Here is a 16,215-nt window from a genome sequence, read left to right as displayed (position 1 = left end):
TGCACAGTACCGCACAGTACTACACAGCACTACAGAGTACTGCACAGTACTGCACAGTACTACACAGTACTACACAGTACTACAGAGTACTACACAGTACTATACAGTACTACACAGTACGACACAGTACTGCAGAGCCTTGACACTCAAGAGGAGAAGAGTTGAAATACTACACAGCAGTACAGAGTATATTAGTTGAGTAGTGTGTGTACTTGTACTCACTGCGGCTCTGTTTCCTCTCCTGTTGGGTCTGAAACCAAACTCTCTGTGATTGACAGGAGGCGGAGCCATCGAGACGCTTCTGAGCCACACTCAACTACACACACACACACACACACACACACATATACATACACACACATACACACACACACACATATACATACACACACATACACACACACACACATATACATACACACACACACACACACATATACATACACACACATACACACACACACATACACACACATACACACACACACACACACACACACACACACACACACACACACACATATACATACACACACACACATATACACACACATACACACACACACACACACACACACACATATACATACACACACACATACACACACACACACACACACACATATACATACACACACATACACACACACACACATATACATACACACACACACACACACACATATACATACACACACATACACACACACACATACACACACATACACACACACACACACACACACACACACACACACACACACACATATACATACACACACACACACACACACACACATATACATACACACACACACACACACACACACACACATATACATACACACACACACACACACACACACATACACACACACACACACACACACACATATACATACACACACACACACACACACACACATATACATACACACACATACACACACACAAACACAAAATTAAACAAAAGGAGAAACTCAAAATGATGAGAAGAACAAAACACTGACATCACACTTGTTTAATGTTTGAGAAAAGCAGGAAGAACTGGACAGGTGACGTTATCTAACTGACAGACAGGTGTTACAGGTGTGCAGGTGTTACAGGTGTTACAGGTGTGCAGGTTTACCTTGGCCTCAGAGGCAGCCAGCTCTCTTTCTTCTCTCTCCAGCTTCATCACAGCTTCAACATCTTTCTCCAGTTTGGAGATCAGATCTCTGAACTTCAGGATGACCTCTGAACAAGAGACACAGTTTGATCACAGCACAGCTAAAGAAGACTTGGACATGTACAGCTCTCCCAGCGTCCCTGAACTACTCACTGGCTCAGTCTAATTACATTAAACACTCCTCTCTCCCAGCGTCCCTGAACTACTCACTGGCTCAGTCTAATTACAGTAAACACTCCTCTCTCCCAGCGTCCCTGAACTACTCACTGGCTCAGTCTAATTACATTAAACACTCCTCTCTCCCAGCGTCCCTGAACTACTCACTGGCTCAGTCTAATTACAGTAAACACTCCTCTCTCCCAGCGTCCCTGAACTACTCACTGGCTCAGTCTAATTACAGTAAACACTCCTCTCTCCCAGCGTCCCTGAACTACTCACTGGCTCAGTCTAATTACAGTAAACACTCCTCTCTCCCAGCGTCCCTGAACTACTCACTGGCTCAGTCTAATTACAGTAAACACTCCTCTCTCCCAGCGTCCCTGAACTACTCACTGGCTCAGTCTAATTACAGTAAACACTCCTCTCTCCCAGCGTCCCTGAACTACTCACTGGCTCAGTCTAATTACAGTAAACACTCCTGCGTTCTGTTAGAAAGCGCAGCTCTGTGTCGACTGTACTGTCTTTCTTCTACATTTTGCTTTGTGCTTTTGTTTGTGTTCCAGTTGGTGATGTAGTTGTTGTTTCTGGTGTGTTCCTGACGCAGAACAGGGTTAGAAAGTGAACCGAGCGTACCTGGCGGCAGCACTCGAGCCTTCACACTGTTCTTGGCCGACTTCACGACGTCCTTCAGCGTTTTCCTCTCAGACTCTCCGACCAGCGACACTGAACGTCCCGAACGACCGGCTCTCGCCGTCCGGCCAACACGGTGAACGTAGTGCTTCACTGTCGACGGCATGGTGAAGTTTATCACCTGAGAGAGAGAGACAGGCAGAGAGAGAGAGACAGGCAGAGAGAGAGACAGGCAGAGAGAGAGAGACAGGCAGAGAGAGAGAGAGACAGGCAGAGAGAGACACAGGCAGAGAGAGACAGACAGGCAGAGAGAGAGACAGGCAGAGAGAGAGAGACAGGCAGAGAGAGAGACAGGCAGAGAGAGAGAGGCAGGCAGAGAGAGAGACAGGCAGAGAGAGAGACAGGCAGAGAGAGAGAGAGAGACAGGCAGAGAGAGAGAGACAGGCAGAGAGAGAGAGAGACAGGCAGAGAGAGAGAGACAGGCAGAGAGAGAGACAGGCAGAGAGAGAGACAGGCAGAGAGAGAGAGAGAGACAGGCAGAGAGAGAGAGAGACAGGCAGAGAGAGAGACAGGCAGAGAGAGAGGCAGGCAGAGAGAGAGAGACAGGCAGAGAGAGAGAGAGACAGGCAGAGAGAGAGAGACAGGCAGAGAGAGAGACAGGCAGAGAGAGAGACAGGCAGAGAGAGAGAGAGAGACAGGCAGAGAGAGAGAGAGACAGGCAGAGAGAGAGAGGCAGGCAGAGAGAGAGAGACAGGCAGAGAGAGAGACAGGCAGAGAGAGAGAGACAGGCAGAGAGACAGACAGGCAGAGAGAGTGAGGGTACTTGTACTTGTACCTATGATTACTAGGTGTTATTCCTTCAGTTACTCTGTGGTTCTCGTAGATACAAAAGGAAGAAACTTACTGTTTTAACTCCGTCGATGTCCAGACCTCTCGCTGCTACATCTGTCGCCACCAAGATATCAATCTGTTCATCTTTAAAACGCCTGGAGAACAAGAGGGGTACCGTTAGTTATTGTATGTGTGTACCTGAGGTTCTCCAGTCTCTGGTTCTCTGTGTGTATACCTGAGGTTCTCCAGTCTCTGGTTCTCTGTGTGTATACCTGAGGTTCTCCAGTCTCTGGTTCTCTGTGTGTATACCTGAGGTTCTCCAGTCTCTGGTTCTCTGTGTGTATACCTGAGGTTCTCCAGTCTCTGGTTCTCTGTGTGTATACCTGAGGTTCTCCAGTCTCTGGTTCTCTGTGTGTATACCTGAGGTTCTACAGTCTCTGGTTCTCTGTGTGTATACCTGAGGTTCTACAGTCTTTGGTTCTCTGTGTGTATACCTGAGGTTCTACAGTCTCTGGTTCTCTGTGTGTATACCTGAGGTTCTACAGTCTCTGGTTCTCTGTGTGTATACCTGAGGTTCTACAGTCTCTGGTTCTCTGTGTGTATACCTGAGGTTCTACAGTCTTTGGTTCTCTGTGTGTATACCTGAGGTTCTACAGTCTTTGGTTCTCTGTGTGTATACCTGAGGTTCTACAGTCTTTGGTTCTCTGTGTGTATACCTGAGGTTCTACAGTCTTTGGTTCTCTGTGTGTATACCTGAGGTTCTCCAGTCTCTAGTTCTCTGTGTGTACCCGAGGTTCTCCAGTCTCTAGTTCTCTGTGTGTATACCTGAGGTTCTCCAGTCTCTGGTTCTCTGTGTGTATACCTGAGGTTCTCCAGTCTCTGGTTCTCTGTGTGTATACCTGAGGTTCTCCAGTCTCTGGTTCTCTGTGTGTATACCTGAGGTTCTCCAGTCTCTGGTTCTCTGTGTGTATACCTGAGGTTCTCCAGTCTCTGGTTCTCTGTGTGTATACCTGAGGTTCTCCAGTCTCTGGTTCTCTGTGTGTATACCTGAGGTTCTCCAGTCTCTGGTTCTCTGTGTGTGTACCTGAGGTTCTCCAGTCTCTGGTTCTCTGTGTGTGTACCTGAGGTTCTCCAGTCTCTGGTTCTCTGTGTGTATACCTGAGGTTCTCCAGTCTCTGGTTCTCTGTGTGTGTACCTGAGGTTCTCCAGTCTCTGGTTTTGGCTCAGTTCTCCGTGCAGTTCTCCGACCTTCAGTCCCATCAGGCCCAGCAGGATGTGCAGTCTGTGAGCTTGTTTCCTCGTCTGAGTGAAACACATCACGTGATCCTGGAACGTCCGAGTCAGCAGAGCTAACAAAACACACAACAGGCAGTATTAGTACACTAGCATCTGTAGTAGTACCGGGGTTTCAGTCAGTGCACTGCCAGTCCGGCAGTCCGCTGAGCCTACGTTGAACCCCTGCCAGGCCTACGCGTAGGGAATTTAAAAAAGAAAAAGGTTTTTAAGATGTTTGATACACTAAGATGTGTTATACAAGTAGCGTAGCTCCTTAAAGGAATAGCTCAGTGCATAGCGAGTGTGTGGTCGAAAGAGTGTGTGTGTGACGGTGGAGCTGCGGCGACCAGAGCAGAGGAACAGGAAGTACAAAAAACTGTTTTTAAATTAATTATTTTTATTAACAAAAAGGGAAAGTGACCACAAGAGTGCAAAAAAGACAAAAATGCAAACACATGTTGGATAATAATATGATCAATTTTCCTCAATGTGCAGGATGTAATGTAGGCCCGGTGTATTATCTTTATTTGCAAAATTATGTATCTGACTCAATTTGATATTTTTGTACTATTTTAAGGGCTGCATCCCATTGTGTTGTAGTTTAGTTTGGAGGTTGTTGTCAGACGCAGAACACAATAACCTACACAGAGCTGCTTGAAAGTTTGTGAACTCTTGAGAATTTTCTGTATTTCTGCATAAATATGACCTCAATGATCAGATATTTACAGTCCTGAAACCAGACAAAGTGAACCCAATTTAACAAATGAGACAAAAAAAATAAACTTTTTCATTTATTAACTGAGAAAAATGATCCAATCTTAAATATTTGTGGAGGCAAAAGTATGTGAAGCCTTGCTTTCAGTAACTGGTGTGACCCCCTTTTGCAGCAATAACTTCAACCAAACGTTTCCAGTAACTGTTTATCAGTTCTGCTCATCGGCTTGGAAGGATTTTAGCCCGTTCCTCCTCACAGAACAATCTCAGCTCAGGGATGCTGGTGGACTTCTTTGCATGAACTACATGCTTCAGGTCCTTCCACAGCATTTCTGCAGGATTACAGTCAGGACTTTGGCTTGGCCGTTCCAAACCATTATCTGATGGACTCATGAACATCAACTGTAGTCACTGCAAGAGAGACCTTTAGTTTCCTAGACGTTACCCTGGGGTCTGTTGTGGCCTCCTGGACTATTACACACCTGCTCTTGGTGTGATTTTTGTTGTTCGACCACTCCTGGAGGGTAACAGTGCTGTTGGATGTCTTCAATTTGTACATGATCTGCCTGACAGTCAACTGGTGGAGTCCAAACTCTTTGGAAATGGTTTTGTAACCTTTTCCAGTCTGATGAGCATCAACAACTCTTCTTCTAAGGTCGTCAGAAATCTCCTTTGTTTGAGCCATGACACACTTCCACAAACCTGTGTTGTGAAGCTCAGACTTTGATATTAAAGACCCAGATTTCTCTTCTGTAAATAAGGCAGGGCCTCCCAGACTCACACTGGATTGTCATCCCATTGATTGAAAGACCCGACTCTAATTTCCCCTTCAAATATATTGATAATCCTAGAGGCTCACGTACTTTTGCCTTGCACACATATGTAACATTGGATCATTTTCCTCAATAAATAAATGAACAAGTGTAAGGTTTTTGTCTCATTTGTTTAACTGATGTGTCTTCATCTAGTCTTAGGACTTGAATGGAAATCTGATCATGTTTTAGGTCATATTTATGCAGAAATAGAGCAAATTCTAAAGGGTTCACAAACTTACAAGCAGCGCTGTACATTGCTGAGACTGTACCTCTCCTACCAGCAGCTCCCATTAGTTTGTCTTCCAAGTCTCTCTTGTTTCTTATGTCTTATATTGCCTTAGAAAGCAATGACTTTAAAATAAATTTTATTTGCAGGTAAAATAAAAATTCTGAATCTTTGAGCCATAACTGTTTTCAACTTATTGAAAGGGAACATATTTCCATTTCGGATCACTTGCCCCACCTGTTTTACATCATGCTGCTGCCATGCACCATTTTCAAGGGTTTTACTACCCACAGTGAACGTAGAATTGTTCCATAATGGACATAATGGTAGAGATATTCCATTAAAAGCCAAACATTTCTGTAGTATTTTCACTATTTCACATGAGAATGTAACAGTGGATTGTCCATTCTGGGAATGACTTTCAGGTTGTACCATTAACTGGTAGACATAAATCTTCATTATAATCTTCTAAAATGTGTTCCAACTGACAATCTCTGTCACACCATTATGAGCCCAGTGCAGGGAGTATCCTGAATTATATGCTATGTGCTACTGGTGAATATTGAGTAGCCCTATTCCTTCTCTATTTCACAGGTTTATTAGTTTTTTATAGCTGATCCTAGGTTTTTTGTCACTCCACAGGAAACCAGAGAATAATTTATTTATTTCCTTAAACTAGCTGGAGGCAAACTTAAGCGGTATAGTTGACATAAGGAAAGCCAGTCTTGGTAACATATTCATTTCTATAACTTCAGATCTGCCCCAAAAGGATAAAGGCAAGACCGTCCATCTTTTGATGTCTTCCCTTATAGTCTTAAGAGGATCTGGTACATTTAACGGGGGATTGAGTTTTAATTCCTGAGTATTTCATGCCTTTTGGGTTCCACTTAAAGGGTTAGGGCAAAGGTTAGGATTAACCCTAACCTTTGCCCAATTGTGATGGAAAAGTGGGATGATTAAAGGCCCCATGAGATGAAAAATACATTTTCCCAGTTTAATCCTGTGTCCCTGTGTTAATTGTTCATTTATCTCTTATTATATGCCAAATATGTCAAAAAACAGTAAAAGAGTATTTTAATGTCTTTTCTCTTCCTGTAAGATGATTTAAATTGCTTGATGATGATGTGACTTTGGGCAAGTAGCAGCCACACTGTCATATAAAACCACAATTCACCATTTGTGGGTCGTAGTAGCTATCAGAGCAATATGGTGACAGACTGAATGTGTGTTTGGATATCAGTGAGAAAAAACTTCATTCATCTCTCCCTCGTCCTCCTGAACTAACAACGGGTGAGGGAGGAGTGTGCATAGCCAACAGTCCTCTGTAGCTCCATATTGTGCTAAACTCTAAGCCCCGCCCACTTTTAGTGGTCCAATCAAATGCAAAGATTTTGATTTAAATCCCTCTTGTAACTGTACACCGCTGAATTATTCCGCTATCCTGGGAAATATGTCACAGTACAGAAGCTACAGATGTTCTAACTTCTGTTTCATGGTGCCTTTAAGTGGAATAGCCTCACTCTTAGCTTAAATTACTCTGTAACCAGAAAACTGCCCAGATGTATCAATAAGCTTTAGTACTTGTAAATGGACTGCATTTATATAGCGAATTCCTAGTCTTCCAACCACTCAAAGCGCTTACACTACATGACAGCATTCACCCATTCACACACACATTCATACAGTGATGGCAGAGGCTGCCATGCAAGGTGCCAACCTGCTCATCAGGAGGAGTTCCTACTCATTCATACACACCAATGGTACAGCCTTCAGGAACAACTCGCCCAAGGACACTTCGACATGCGGACTGGAGGAAGCTGGGGATCAAACCACCAATCTTCTGATTAGTGGACGACCCGCTCTCTCTCCTTAGCCACAGCTGCTTTGGATGGAATGATTTAGATTCACTAATGTTGATGTCACCCGCAAAAAGGCTGGCTATGAATTCATAGTCAATACTAATACCAGCTATATCCTTTTGAGCCTGTATGGCACAAGCTAGTGTGAGAAGGAAAGATAAAAAATAAGTGGTGATTTTGGGCAACCTTGGCGTGTAGACCAATAAAGATGGAATGGGTGCGACCACATACCATTTGTTTTAACTGTTGCAACTGGTTCATGGTAAAGTTCCTTTACCCGTTTCATAAAAACCAGTCCAAATGCATATTTGGGAAGTAGGCCCACATAAAACAAGTATTTCCACTCTATTCTATTGAAGTCTTTCTCGACATCCAGCAATACTGCTATTGCTGGATGCTGATAAGACATGGCTGAGGGGTAAGGCTTGTAGGGGGATGAGAGCCAGGTAAGTGTGACCTGGAATGAGTGCCAGGTCACTGTGACCTGTACCGATGCCAAACATGTCAGTCCACCAAACCAAAACAGGAAACATCTGGAGATATTGGGAATGGGGCGGAGTACCACACACACACACACACACACACACACACACACACACACACACACACACACAGTGCAGGGATGCCCACTCACATTTGGTTTAAGTCCAAGATAAGTGAAATTGAGAAATGTCCCATTCTTCTTTAGAATTTAGGAAAGCCAAAAAGTCTGGTAAACAGGATGAGACTTGCCAGGCAACACAAACACACACTCACAGCCTGTCTTCAGTATAAAAAGGCATGTCATGTTCTGTAATGTTGGAAGATATCTCTGACCACGTTGTTAGTAGGGCTGCTGTGAATAAAGAGATTCCCCATCTGACACCTGTGCTTCGACCAGCTGATTCCTCTTTCATCCACCTCTTTCTGCCACGACAGGGTGACTGTGCATATGCTGCATCTGCCCCAAAACTTTGGAACAGTGTACCTTTTGCAATTAAGTGTTCCCTTTCTGTTGACACTTTTAAGGCTAACCTTAACACTCACATATTTTTGCAGGCCACTGAGTGTCCTTAAAGCTGTTTTACTATTACTTACTTATTTATTTATGTATGAGTATGAGATAGTATTGTTATGTCATCTCTACTCATTTTTTGCTGTTACCTTGTTTTCATTTACTTTTGTTATTTTATCGTACAGCACTTTGGTCAACTTGTTGTTGTTTTTAAATGTGCTTTATAAATAAATTTGATTTGATTTGATCCAGCCTAGAAGTAACAAATGTGTGAACTAGTTTTTCTGCATCTTTTAGGGACAGGATGTGATTTTTGTGATATTACATAAGTGAAAAAAGGCAGTCCTTGAGATTTGATTTATGTGGGAGTTAAAGGATTTATCCTGATCAAAGATAACTCCCAGATTCCTTACGGTGGTGCTGGAGGCCAGGGTAATGCCATCCAGAGTAGCTTTATCATTAGATAATGTGTTTCTAAGGTGTTTAGGGCCAAACACAATAACTTCAGTTTTATCTGAGTTTAGTAGCAGAAAATTGCAGGTCATCCAGGTCTTTATGTCGTTAAGGCATGTTTGGAGTTTAGTTAACTGATTGGTTTCATCTGGCTTCATTGATAAATATAATTGGGTATCATCTGCATAACAATGAACATTTATGAGCGTTCACGTGTGTCAGGATTAATAACACGCCATATATCAGATAATACAAGGGAATTTGGTATTTCATTAAGAGCATTTGACAGTGCTCCATCTGATGTGAGGGGGTGTCCAGATCTACCAACTGAGGCATCGCTAACCAGGTTCAGGTCTCCACTGATCAGAATGGGATGGCAAAGCACCGGGTTCAGTTTTAATAAAAAGTACATTTTTCCTTTTGTAGGAAACCTGATAAAATGATCTACCGTCTTTTTCAACCATTTGTTTTGATGGTCTAAATACTGACCCCTCTAGAAGCTCCACTATCTGATGCTGTAAAAAACTTGACCCACTCATCTTTGTCTCAATTTAACTGATTCTATTTCATGTAGATGGGTCTCTGGAGCATTGCCGATTCACACGATTCATCCTTCTTACATTCCAGCTAATCAGATTATTATTTGGTCCCGTTAATTTTATTACTGAACTTTACAGTTTCCTCTTTGTAAACTCTGTACCAACATCAAGGGACAGACAAGGAGAACAGAACATTACATGTAGGTATATAGACTGTATAAAATATGCCACGAGACTTGGTGTCTCCACAGTTATTAGCATTGCTGCTACTTGCGGGATAAGAAATCCTGAAATCCTGCTTGCATGCACCAGCACTACTTTACAAAAAATAGAAGTTATAGAAAAATATCTTTATTTTGTTTATTATAACAAGAAAATCATAATAATCATAATAATAATAATTATTGGGTTAATAGAATAAAAAGGGAAGAGGGGAGCTCACATTAGCGCTGATGCATATATGCCTCTAGTCATCTTATTCATATTAATGAAAAACCTCGAGTAGTCTTCTCTCCAAGTTCTCAGCTGCTTCAGATACATTGCTGCAGGTATATTTCACCTCTTCAGTGCTGAGCGGGGTACAGCAGACCACAGTGAAGGTCCGTTCTACAAAGTTTCCCTCTGATATCGTTATATTCTTTGCACACTTTCTTTTAATCTCTGCTGGTAAATCCTGACACACCAAGAATGGTTTTCCTTTCTTCACAATGACCCAGAGGATCTTTCGTCTGTCACCACCTCAGCATACGTACAAGATCCAGGCGCGGTGGCTCTGTTGGTGCCGGGCGAGGACGCAGACTGTGGTGTACCTGGTCAAGGTCCAGGATTATATCTCAGTATGGGTTTCCTGCCTCCAGTCCTTCTCCCAGACCTACAAAAACTAAATCATTTCTCCTGTGTGCCTCCAGGTTGGTAAACTTTGTTTTTAAAAAGTCTCTTTGGTTAATTCTTTCAAGGCTTTACGATCAGTTTCTTAGTCTTCTAAGTCTCAGATTCTTTTTTTCTGCATTGGAAACTATTCGATGACCCGTGTCTCTTTTTTCAAGTCTTTCACTGAGTTGCCGAGGTGCCGACCACCTCTGAAAGAAGTTGCTGTGCCCAACCAGGTGTTTCTTCGTTGACCATAGTTTGTTTGATTGCTGCATGCTGCTTAGTATCTTCCTTTGTCGTAGTTTCTTGGCAATAACCAGCACTAGACATGCAAGCAACTATGCTTTAGACACACAAAGCCAGTTCTTTGGTGAACTGAAACACTATAAAACTGGAGGAATTGTGCAATAATTGTGAATGTGCAATAACATCTGTACACTTTGCTTTTAGATATCCTAGGTGCAATAGCACTTAATATAAGTATTTCATATTTATTTATTTTTTAAATTTTTTATCTGCTTTTATCTGCTTTGTTGTCTCTTGCCTGCATGGATGAGGTGTGTCAGTGTGGATGAATGTGTGAACCGTTTTCAGGAGCTGCGCAGCAAATTTAGTTTTACAGCCATGTGCAATGAAAATGAAGGCATTCTATTCTACTTTATTCTATATAAACCATCGTTGTGAGGCAGAATATCAAGTTTAAAGATCAGAGTAGTGCGAGAGTTCCCTGCTGAAAACAACTTTCCAAGACTGCAAACTGTCAGATTCTTCGTGAGAATCTTCTCTCGTTGTTGATTTTTTAAAATGTCTATTGAATAGATGATTTATTTAGAACACATTTTATAGTCATATTTTCAAATCTCCTGTCAGCTTTTAGCACTGGCTTAATGTAGAGCCCGATGGAATCTGTGTTATAGGGCATCTATAGCAGTACTACAGTCTCTATAGTAGTACTGCAGTATCTGTAGTAGTACTGCAGTATTATGAAGACCTACCAGCCACCACGGCCTCACGGTCTCCCTCTCTGTTCGGTCGGATTCGGACGAATTCCTGTCGCAGGTACGGGGCCACGTCAGTGTTGCTGTTAACAAAGATCCTGATTGGCTGCTTCAGCGAGACCGCTGCCAGGTCCTTCACCTGGAGACAGAAGTCACATGACACAGTGAATCACCTCTGTGTGTGTGTGTGTGAGAGCGTGTGAGTGTGTGAGTGAGAGTGTGTGTGTGAGAGTGTGTGTGTGTGTGTGTGTGTACCTCCTCTGTCATGGTGGCAGAGAACAGCATGGTCTGTCTGTTGTAAGAACACAACCTGATGATCTCCTTCATCTGTTCCTCAAAATACTCGTCCAACATCCTGAGAAACAGAATAAATCAAACAGTGAGTCTGTGTTTGTATTCTCAGGTTTTCCTGTGGAGCCTCAGGTGCAACAGATGCAGCTGATGCAGCTGATGCAGGAGGTACCACAGATGCAGTAGAAGCAACAGATGCAGCAGGTGCAACAGGTACAACAGATGCAGCAGGTGAAACAGATGCAGCAGGTGCAATAGATGCAGCAGATGCAGCAGGTGCAACAGGTACAACAGGTGCAACAGGTGCAACAGATGCAGCAGGTGCAACAGGTGCAACAGATGCAGCAGGTGAAACAGATGCAGCAGGTGAAACAGATGCAGCAGGTGAAACAGGTGAAACAGATGCAGCAGGTGAAACAGATGCAGCAGGTGAAACAGGTGTAACAGATGCAGCAGGTGCAGCAGATGCAGCAGATGTAGCAGGTGCAGCAGGTACAACAGTTGCAGCAGGTGCAGCAGATGTAGCAGGTGCAACAGTTGCAGCAGGTGAAACAGATGCAGCAGGTGAAACATGCAGCAGGTGAAACAGATGCAGCAGGTGCAGCAGATGTAGCAGGTGCAACAGTTGCAGCAGGTGAAACAGATGCAGCAGGTGCAGCAGATGTAGCAGGTGCAACAGATGTAGCAGGTGCAACAGTTGCAGCAGGTGAAACATGCAGCAGGTGAAACAGATGCAGCAGGTGCAGCAGATGTAGCAGGTGCAACAGTTGCAGCAGGTGCAACAGTTGCAGCAGGTGAAACAGTTGCAGCAGGTGCAGCAGATGCAGCAGGTGCAGCAGGTTACCTGTCGGCCTCGTCCAGGATCAGGATTTCGATGTGTGTCAACTCGAAGCTCGGCGTGTTGTGAAGGTGATCAATGAGCCGCCCAGGAGTGGCGATCAGGACGTCTGGCCCCGCCCTCAACGCCGCCTCCTGAGACTTCAGGTCCAAACCGCCTGCAGACAGACCAGCACAGGTTACCTGAGAACCAGACTGAGTCCAGGTTGCTGCTGGGCTCTTATATTGTTACTAACAGAGACAATAAGCAGTAAACAGTCAGTCAGTGGTTGCTCAGTTTGAAAAGACTGTGGCGTGTTTTTAACCCTCGCAGCACCACTAAGGGTGTTTTCTTCCAGGGCAGCTGTGGGTTGCGCCCGACACAGATCAGACCCACAGTGATATTAAACTTGTGGAAGATGTTCTGGGACCAGTTGAAACAGGCTTATTTCAGTTAATCAGACCGGTGGTGAGTGTGTGTCTGTTGGGACGTTGTGATGCTGATGGCTTCAGAGACGTCGGCACTGATCTATAGATTGTTAGCAGATACTTTGAGTTTTCACTCATTAAGTCTGAAATTACCTCCACTGAAGTAAACGTTCCCTGTATCGAGCTTTTCAGTTTATCTTATTTTTATTATCAAGTTGTCAAGGGTTTTACTTTCCATCTAATGTTATATTAATGGGTTTTTTTTAAAAGTGTGTTTTTATGTTCATTCTGTGTCGTGGTGCATGTAAATTCTGTTGTTGTAAAGCACTTTGAGCTGCGTATCGGTACTCGAGACCTTTAAGGTACCGACTGAAATAACCCAGAACCAAGAAGCATCAGAACTCCTCGAGTCAAACGACACCTGCATTCGATCCTTTTTGTACCCGGATCTCGTAGAGTTCAATCACTGCGATGTGTGATTGGCTCACTGCCGCAGCAGCTACAACTGAACGCTTCCGTTCACAAGATGATATCGAATGAAGTGCTGTACTGGTATCGGTACCAATACCAGTACCAGGGTACTGGTATTGGTACTGGAATTGTCCTTTTTTTAAACGATATCCAGCATTAATGAAAGGTACCACATAAAAATAAATAAAGTTATTATAATTATTATGATTATTATTGTTAATAAACATGTGGTAAACAGTCAGTAAACAGACAGTAAACAGTCGTACCAACAGCCAGGCAGGTGGTGATGGAGGTGAACTGTGCCAGCTGACGGGCCACGGAATGAACCTGGATCCCCAACTCCCTCGTTGGAACCAGAACCAAGACCCGGGTCACCTGGGACGTCCTGGGCTTATAAACCAAACGCTCCAACACGGGCAACACGAAGGCTGCAGTCTTTCCTGAAGAGAGAGGAACCATTTCAATTACTTACCTGGTACCAGTATAATACACTGGTCCCAGTATAATACACTGGTCCCAGTATGATACACTGGTCCCACTATGATACACTGGTCCCACTATGATACACTGGTCCCAGTATGATACACTGGTCCCACTAGTGATACACTGGTCCCACTATGATACACTGGTCCCACTATGATACACTGGTCCCAGTATAATACACTGGTCCCACTATGATACACTGGTCCCAGTATGATACACTGGTCCCACTAGTGATACACTGGTCCCAGTATGATACACTGGTCCCACTATGATACACTGGTCCCAGTATTATACACTGGTCCCAGTATAATACACTGGTCCCACTATGATACACTGGTCCCACTATGATACACTGGTCCCACTATGATACACTGGTCCCACTAGTGATACACTGGTCCCACTATGATACACTGGTCCCACTATGATACACTGGTCCCAGTATGATACACTGGTCCCACTAGTGATACACTGGTCCCAGTATGATACACTGGTCCCAGTATAATACACTGGTCCCAGTATTATACACTGGTCCCAGTATGATACACTGGTCCCACTATGATACACTGGTCCCACTATGATACACTGGTCCCACTATGATACACTGGTCCCAGTATGGCTCACCTGTCCCAGTAGCAGCGCAGGCGCAGAGGTCTCTGCCCAGCAGCCCGACTGGAACGCAGGCCTTCTGAATGGGGGTCGGCTGCTTGAAGCCCAGAGCGGTGACGGCCTGCAGGAACACAACATGTAAGAAACCCCCACAGAACAAGGACCAGGTCCTGCAGCAAGGTGGACCAGTCTACATCCGTGGGGCCCGGTCGGACTGTTGGGGGCCCAAAACCTGCCAGGACATGAAAACCTCTCTGGGGGAGGGAGGTGGGGCAGTACTCTGGGGGGCACTACATAGTTCTGCTGGGGGGCTACATAGTTCAGGACTGGGAGTTGTTACTGGACCTGTGCTACTCCTATGGACCTCCTAAGGACCTCTTGGGGATTTCTTAAGGACCTCTAAGGAAGTCCTGAGGAACTTTGAGGAACCATGATAGGACCTCCTGAGGAACACTGAGACCTTTGAGGACCTCCTGAGGAACACTGAGACTTTTGAGGACCTCCTGAGGAACCTTCTCAGGACCTCCTGAGGAACACTGAGACCTTTGAGGACCTCCTGAGGAACCTTCTCAGGACCTCCTGAGGAACACTGAGACCTTTGAGGACCTCTGAGGACCTCGTGAACCTGGCTGACGTGTCCTCCGTGGTTCCCTATCAGCAGCAGCAGCAGACCCGGCGGTTTACCTTCAGGATGGGTCGGCTCAGGTTCATGTCATCGAAGGTCAGCGTGTCGTCGTACTGAGACGCGTCTTCATAGAACGACTCCGGAGCCTGAACACACACACACACACACACACACACACACACACACAAACAGTTACCATGGTAACCAGGTTCTGACTGTCCATTAACAGGTGACCTCAGCTCCTCTTCCTCACCTCCTCTTCGGTCTTCCTCTTCCTCCCTCGGCGCTCTTTCTCTCTCAGGGTGTCTGACAGCAAACAGTCAGTTTATTATTATTTATTGATAATAATTATTGATCAATGAAAACGTTCACCAGCTGCTTCCTGCTAGAATTCAAAACACAGCAGAAACCGTTTATATTGATCATCCGGGTCCAATTGATCACTAGAAGCAGATGATGATTATAATCGATTTTTTTCATACAGATTAACATCTAACTGACATTTATACATTTATTACCTGAATATAAAGTAATGAAACGAGCAGCTTTGTGACGTACTGCGGCGGCGGCGGCGGCGGCGGCTCAGCGAGAACATTGAACCAGAAACAACTTTTGGAGAAACGCAACCTGTGACGCTGCCGTGAGACAGAAACATGACGAGGAAGACGGGAGGACATTTCTCTTCGTTTGATAACGTTACAACGTAAAGTTAGACTTTGATGTCGTTTTCCCGCCTCATTTAAAAAAGTTAAATTTATAATAAAAAGGAATCTTCTGATCGTTTCTGGTGACAAATAAACAACAACAACGCTGCAGAGGAGCTGCGACGCGTCATAACGGTGCCGCAGCCGCTAAATACACATCATACGTGAACTACGAGACGACGGTAAAAAGAAAATCATGTCTGAAAAAACCCAAAATGAACAAGCGGACTATTGATTACTAGAAGTGAATTATTATATA

At 44.3% G+C, this 16,215-nt stretch overlaps 1 protein-coding gene across 3 annotated transcripts in view; it reads right to left on the bottom strand.

Moving 5' to 3' along the window:
- The window catches only part of ddx27 (DEAD (Asp-Glu-Ala-Asp) box polypeptide 27), a 33,788-nt gene that overhangs the window by 4,249 nt on the left and 13,324 nt on the right, over positions 1–16,215 (bottom strand). For all 3 annotated transcript variants that reach the window (XM_067586068.1, XM_067586069.1, XM_067586070.1), the window contains 12 exons: positions 15,506–15,558; positions 15,312–15,398; positions 14,643–14,748; positions 13,805–13,978; positions 12,667–12,817; positions 11,787–11,886; positions 11,529–11,670; positions 3,984–4,137; positions 2,862–2,943; positions 1,961–2,138; positions 1,130–1,236; positions 223–316 (listed from right to left, as the gene is read on the bottom strand). In XM_067586068.1, coding sequence (XP_067442169.1) covers positions 223–316; positions 1,130–1,236; positions 1,961–2,138; positions 2,862–2,943; positions 3,984–4,137; positions 11,529–11,670; positions 11,787–11,886; positions 12,667–12,817; positions 13,805–13,978; positions 14,643–14,748; positions 15,312–15,398; positions 15,506–15,558 — 1,428 coding nt within the window. The remainder of the gene's footprint in view (positions 1–222; positions 317–1,129; positions 1,237–1,960; positions 2,139–2,861; positions 2,944–3,983; positions 4,138–11,528; positions 11,671–11,786; positions 11,887–12,666; positions 12,818–13,804; positions 13,979–14,642; positions 14,749–15,311; positions 15,399–15,505; positions 15,559–16,215) is intronic.

The sequence above is a fragment of the Thunnus thynnus genome, chromosome 4, assembly GCF_963924715.1.
Source record: "Thunnus thynnus chromosome 4, fThuThy2.1, whole genome shotgun sequence".
Taxonomy (NCBI): domain Eukaryota; kingdom Metazoa; phylum Chordata; class Actinopteri; order Scombriformes; family Scombridae; genus Thunnus; species Thunnus thynnus.
Note: the sequence above shows the minus strand (reverse complement) of the source record. Positions and strands in the feature narration are given on the sequence as shown.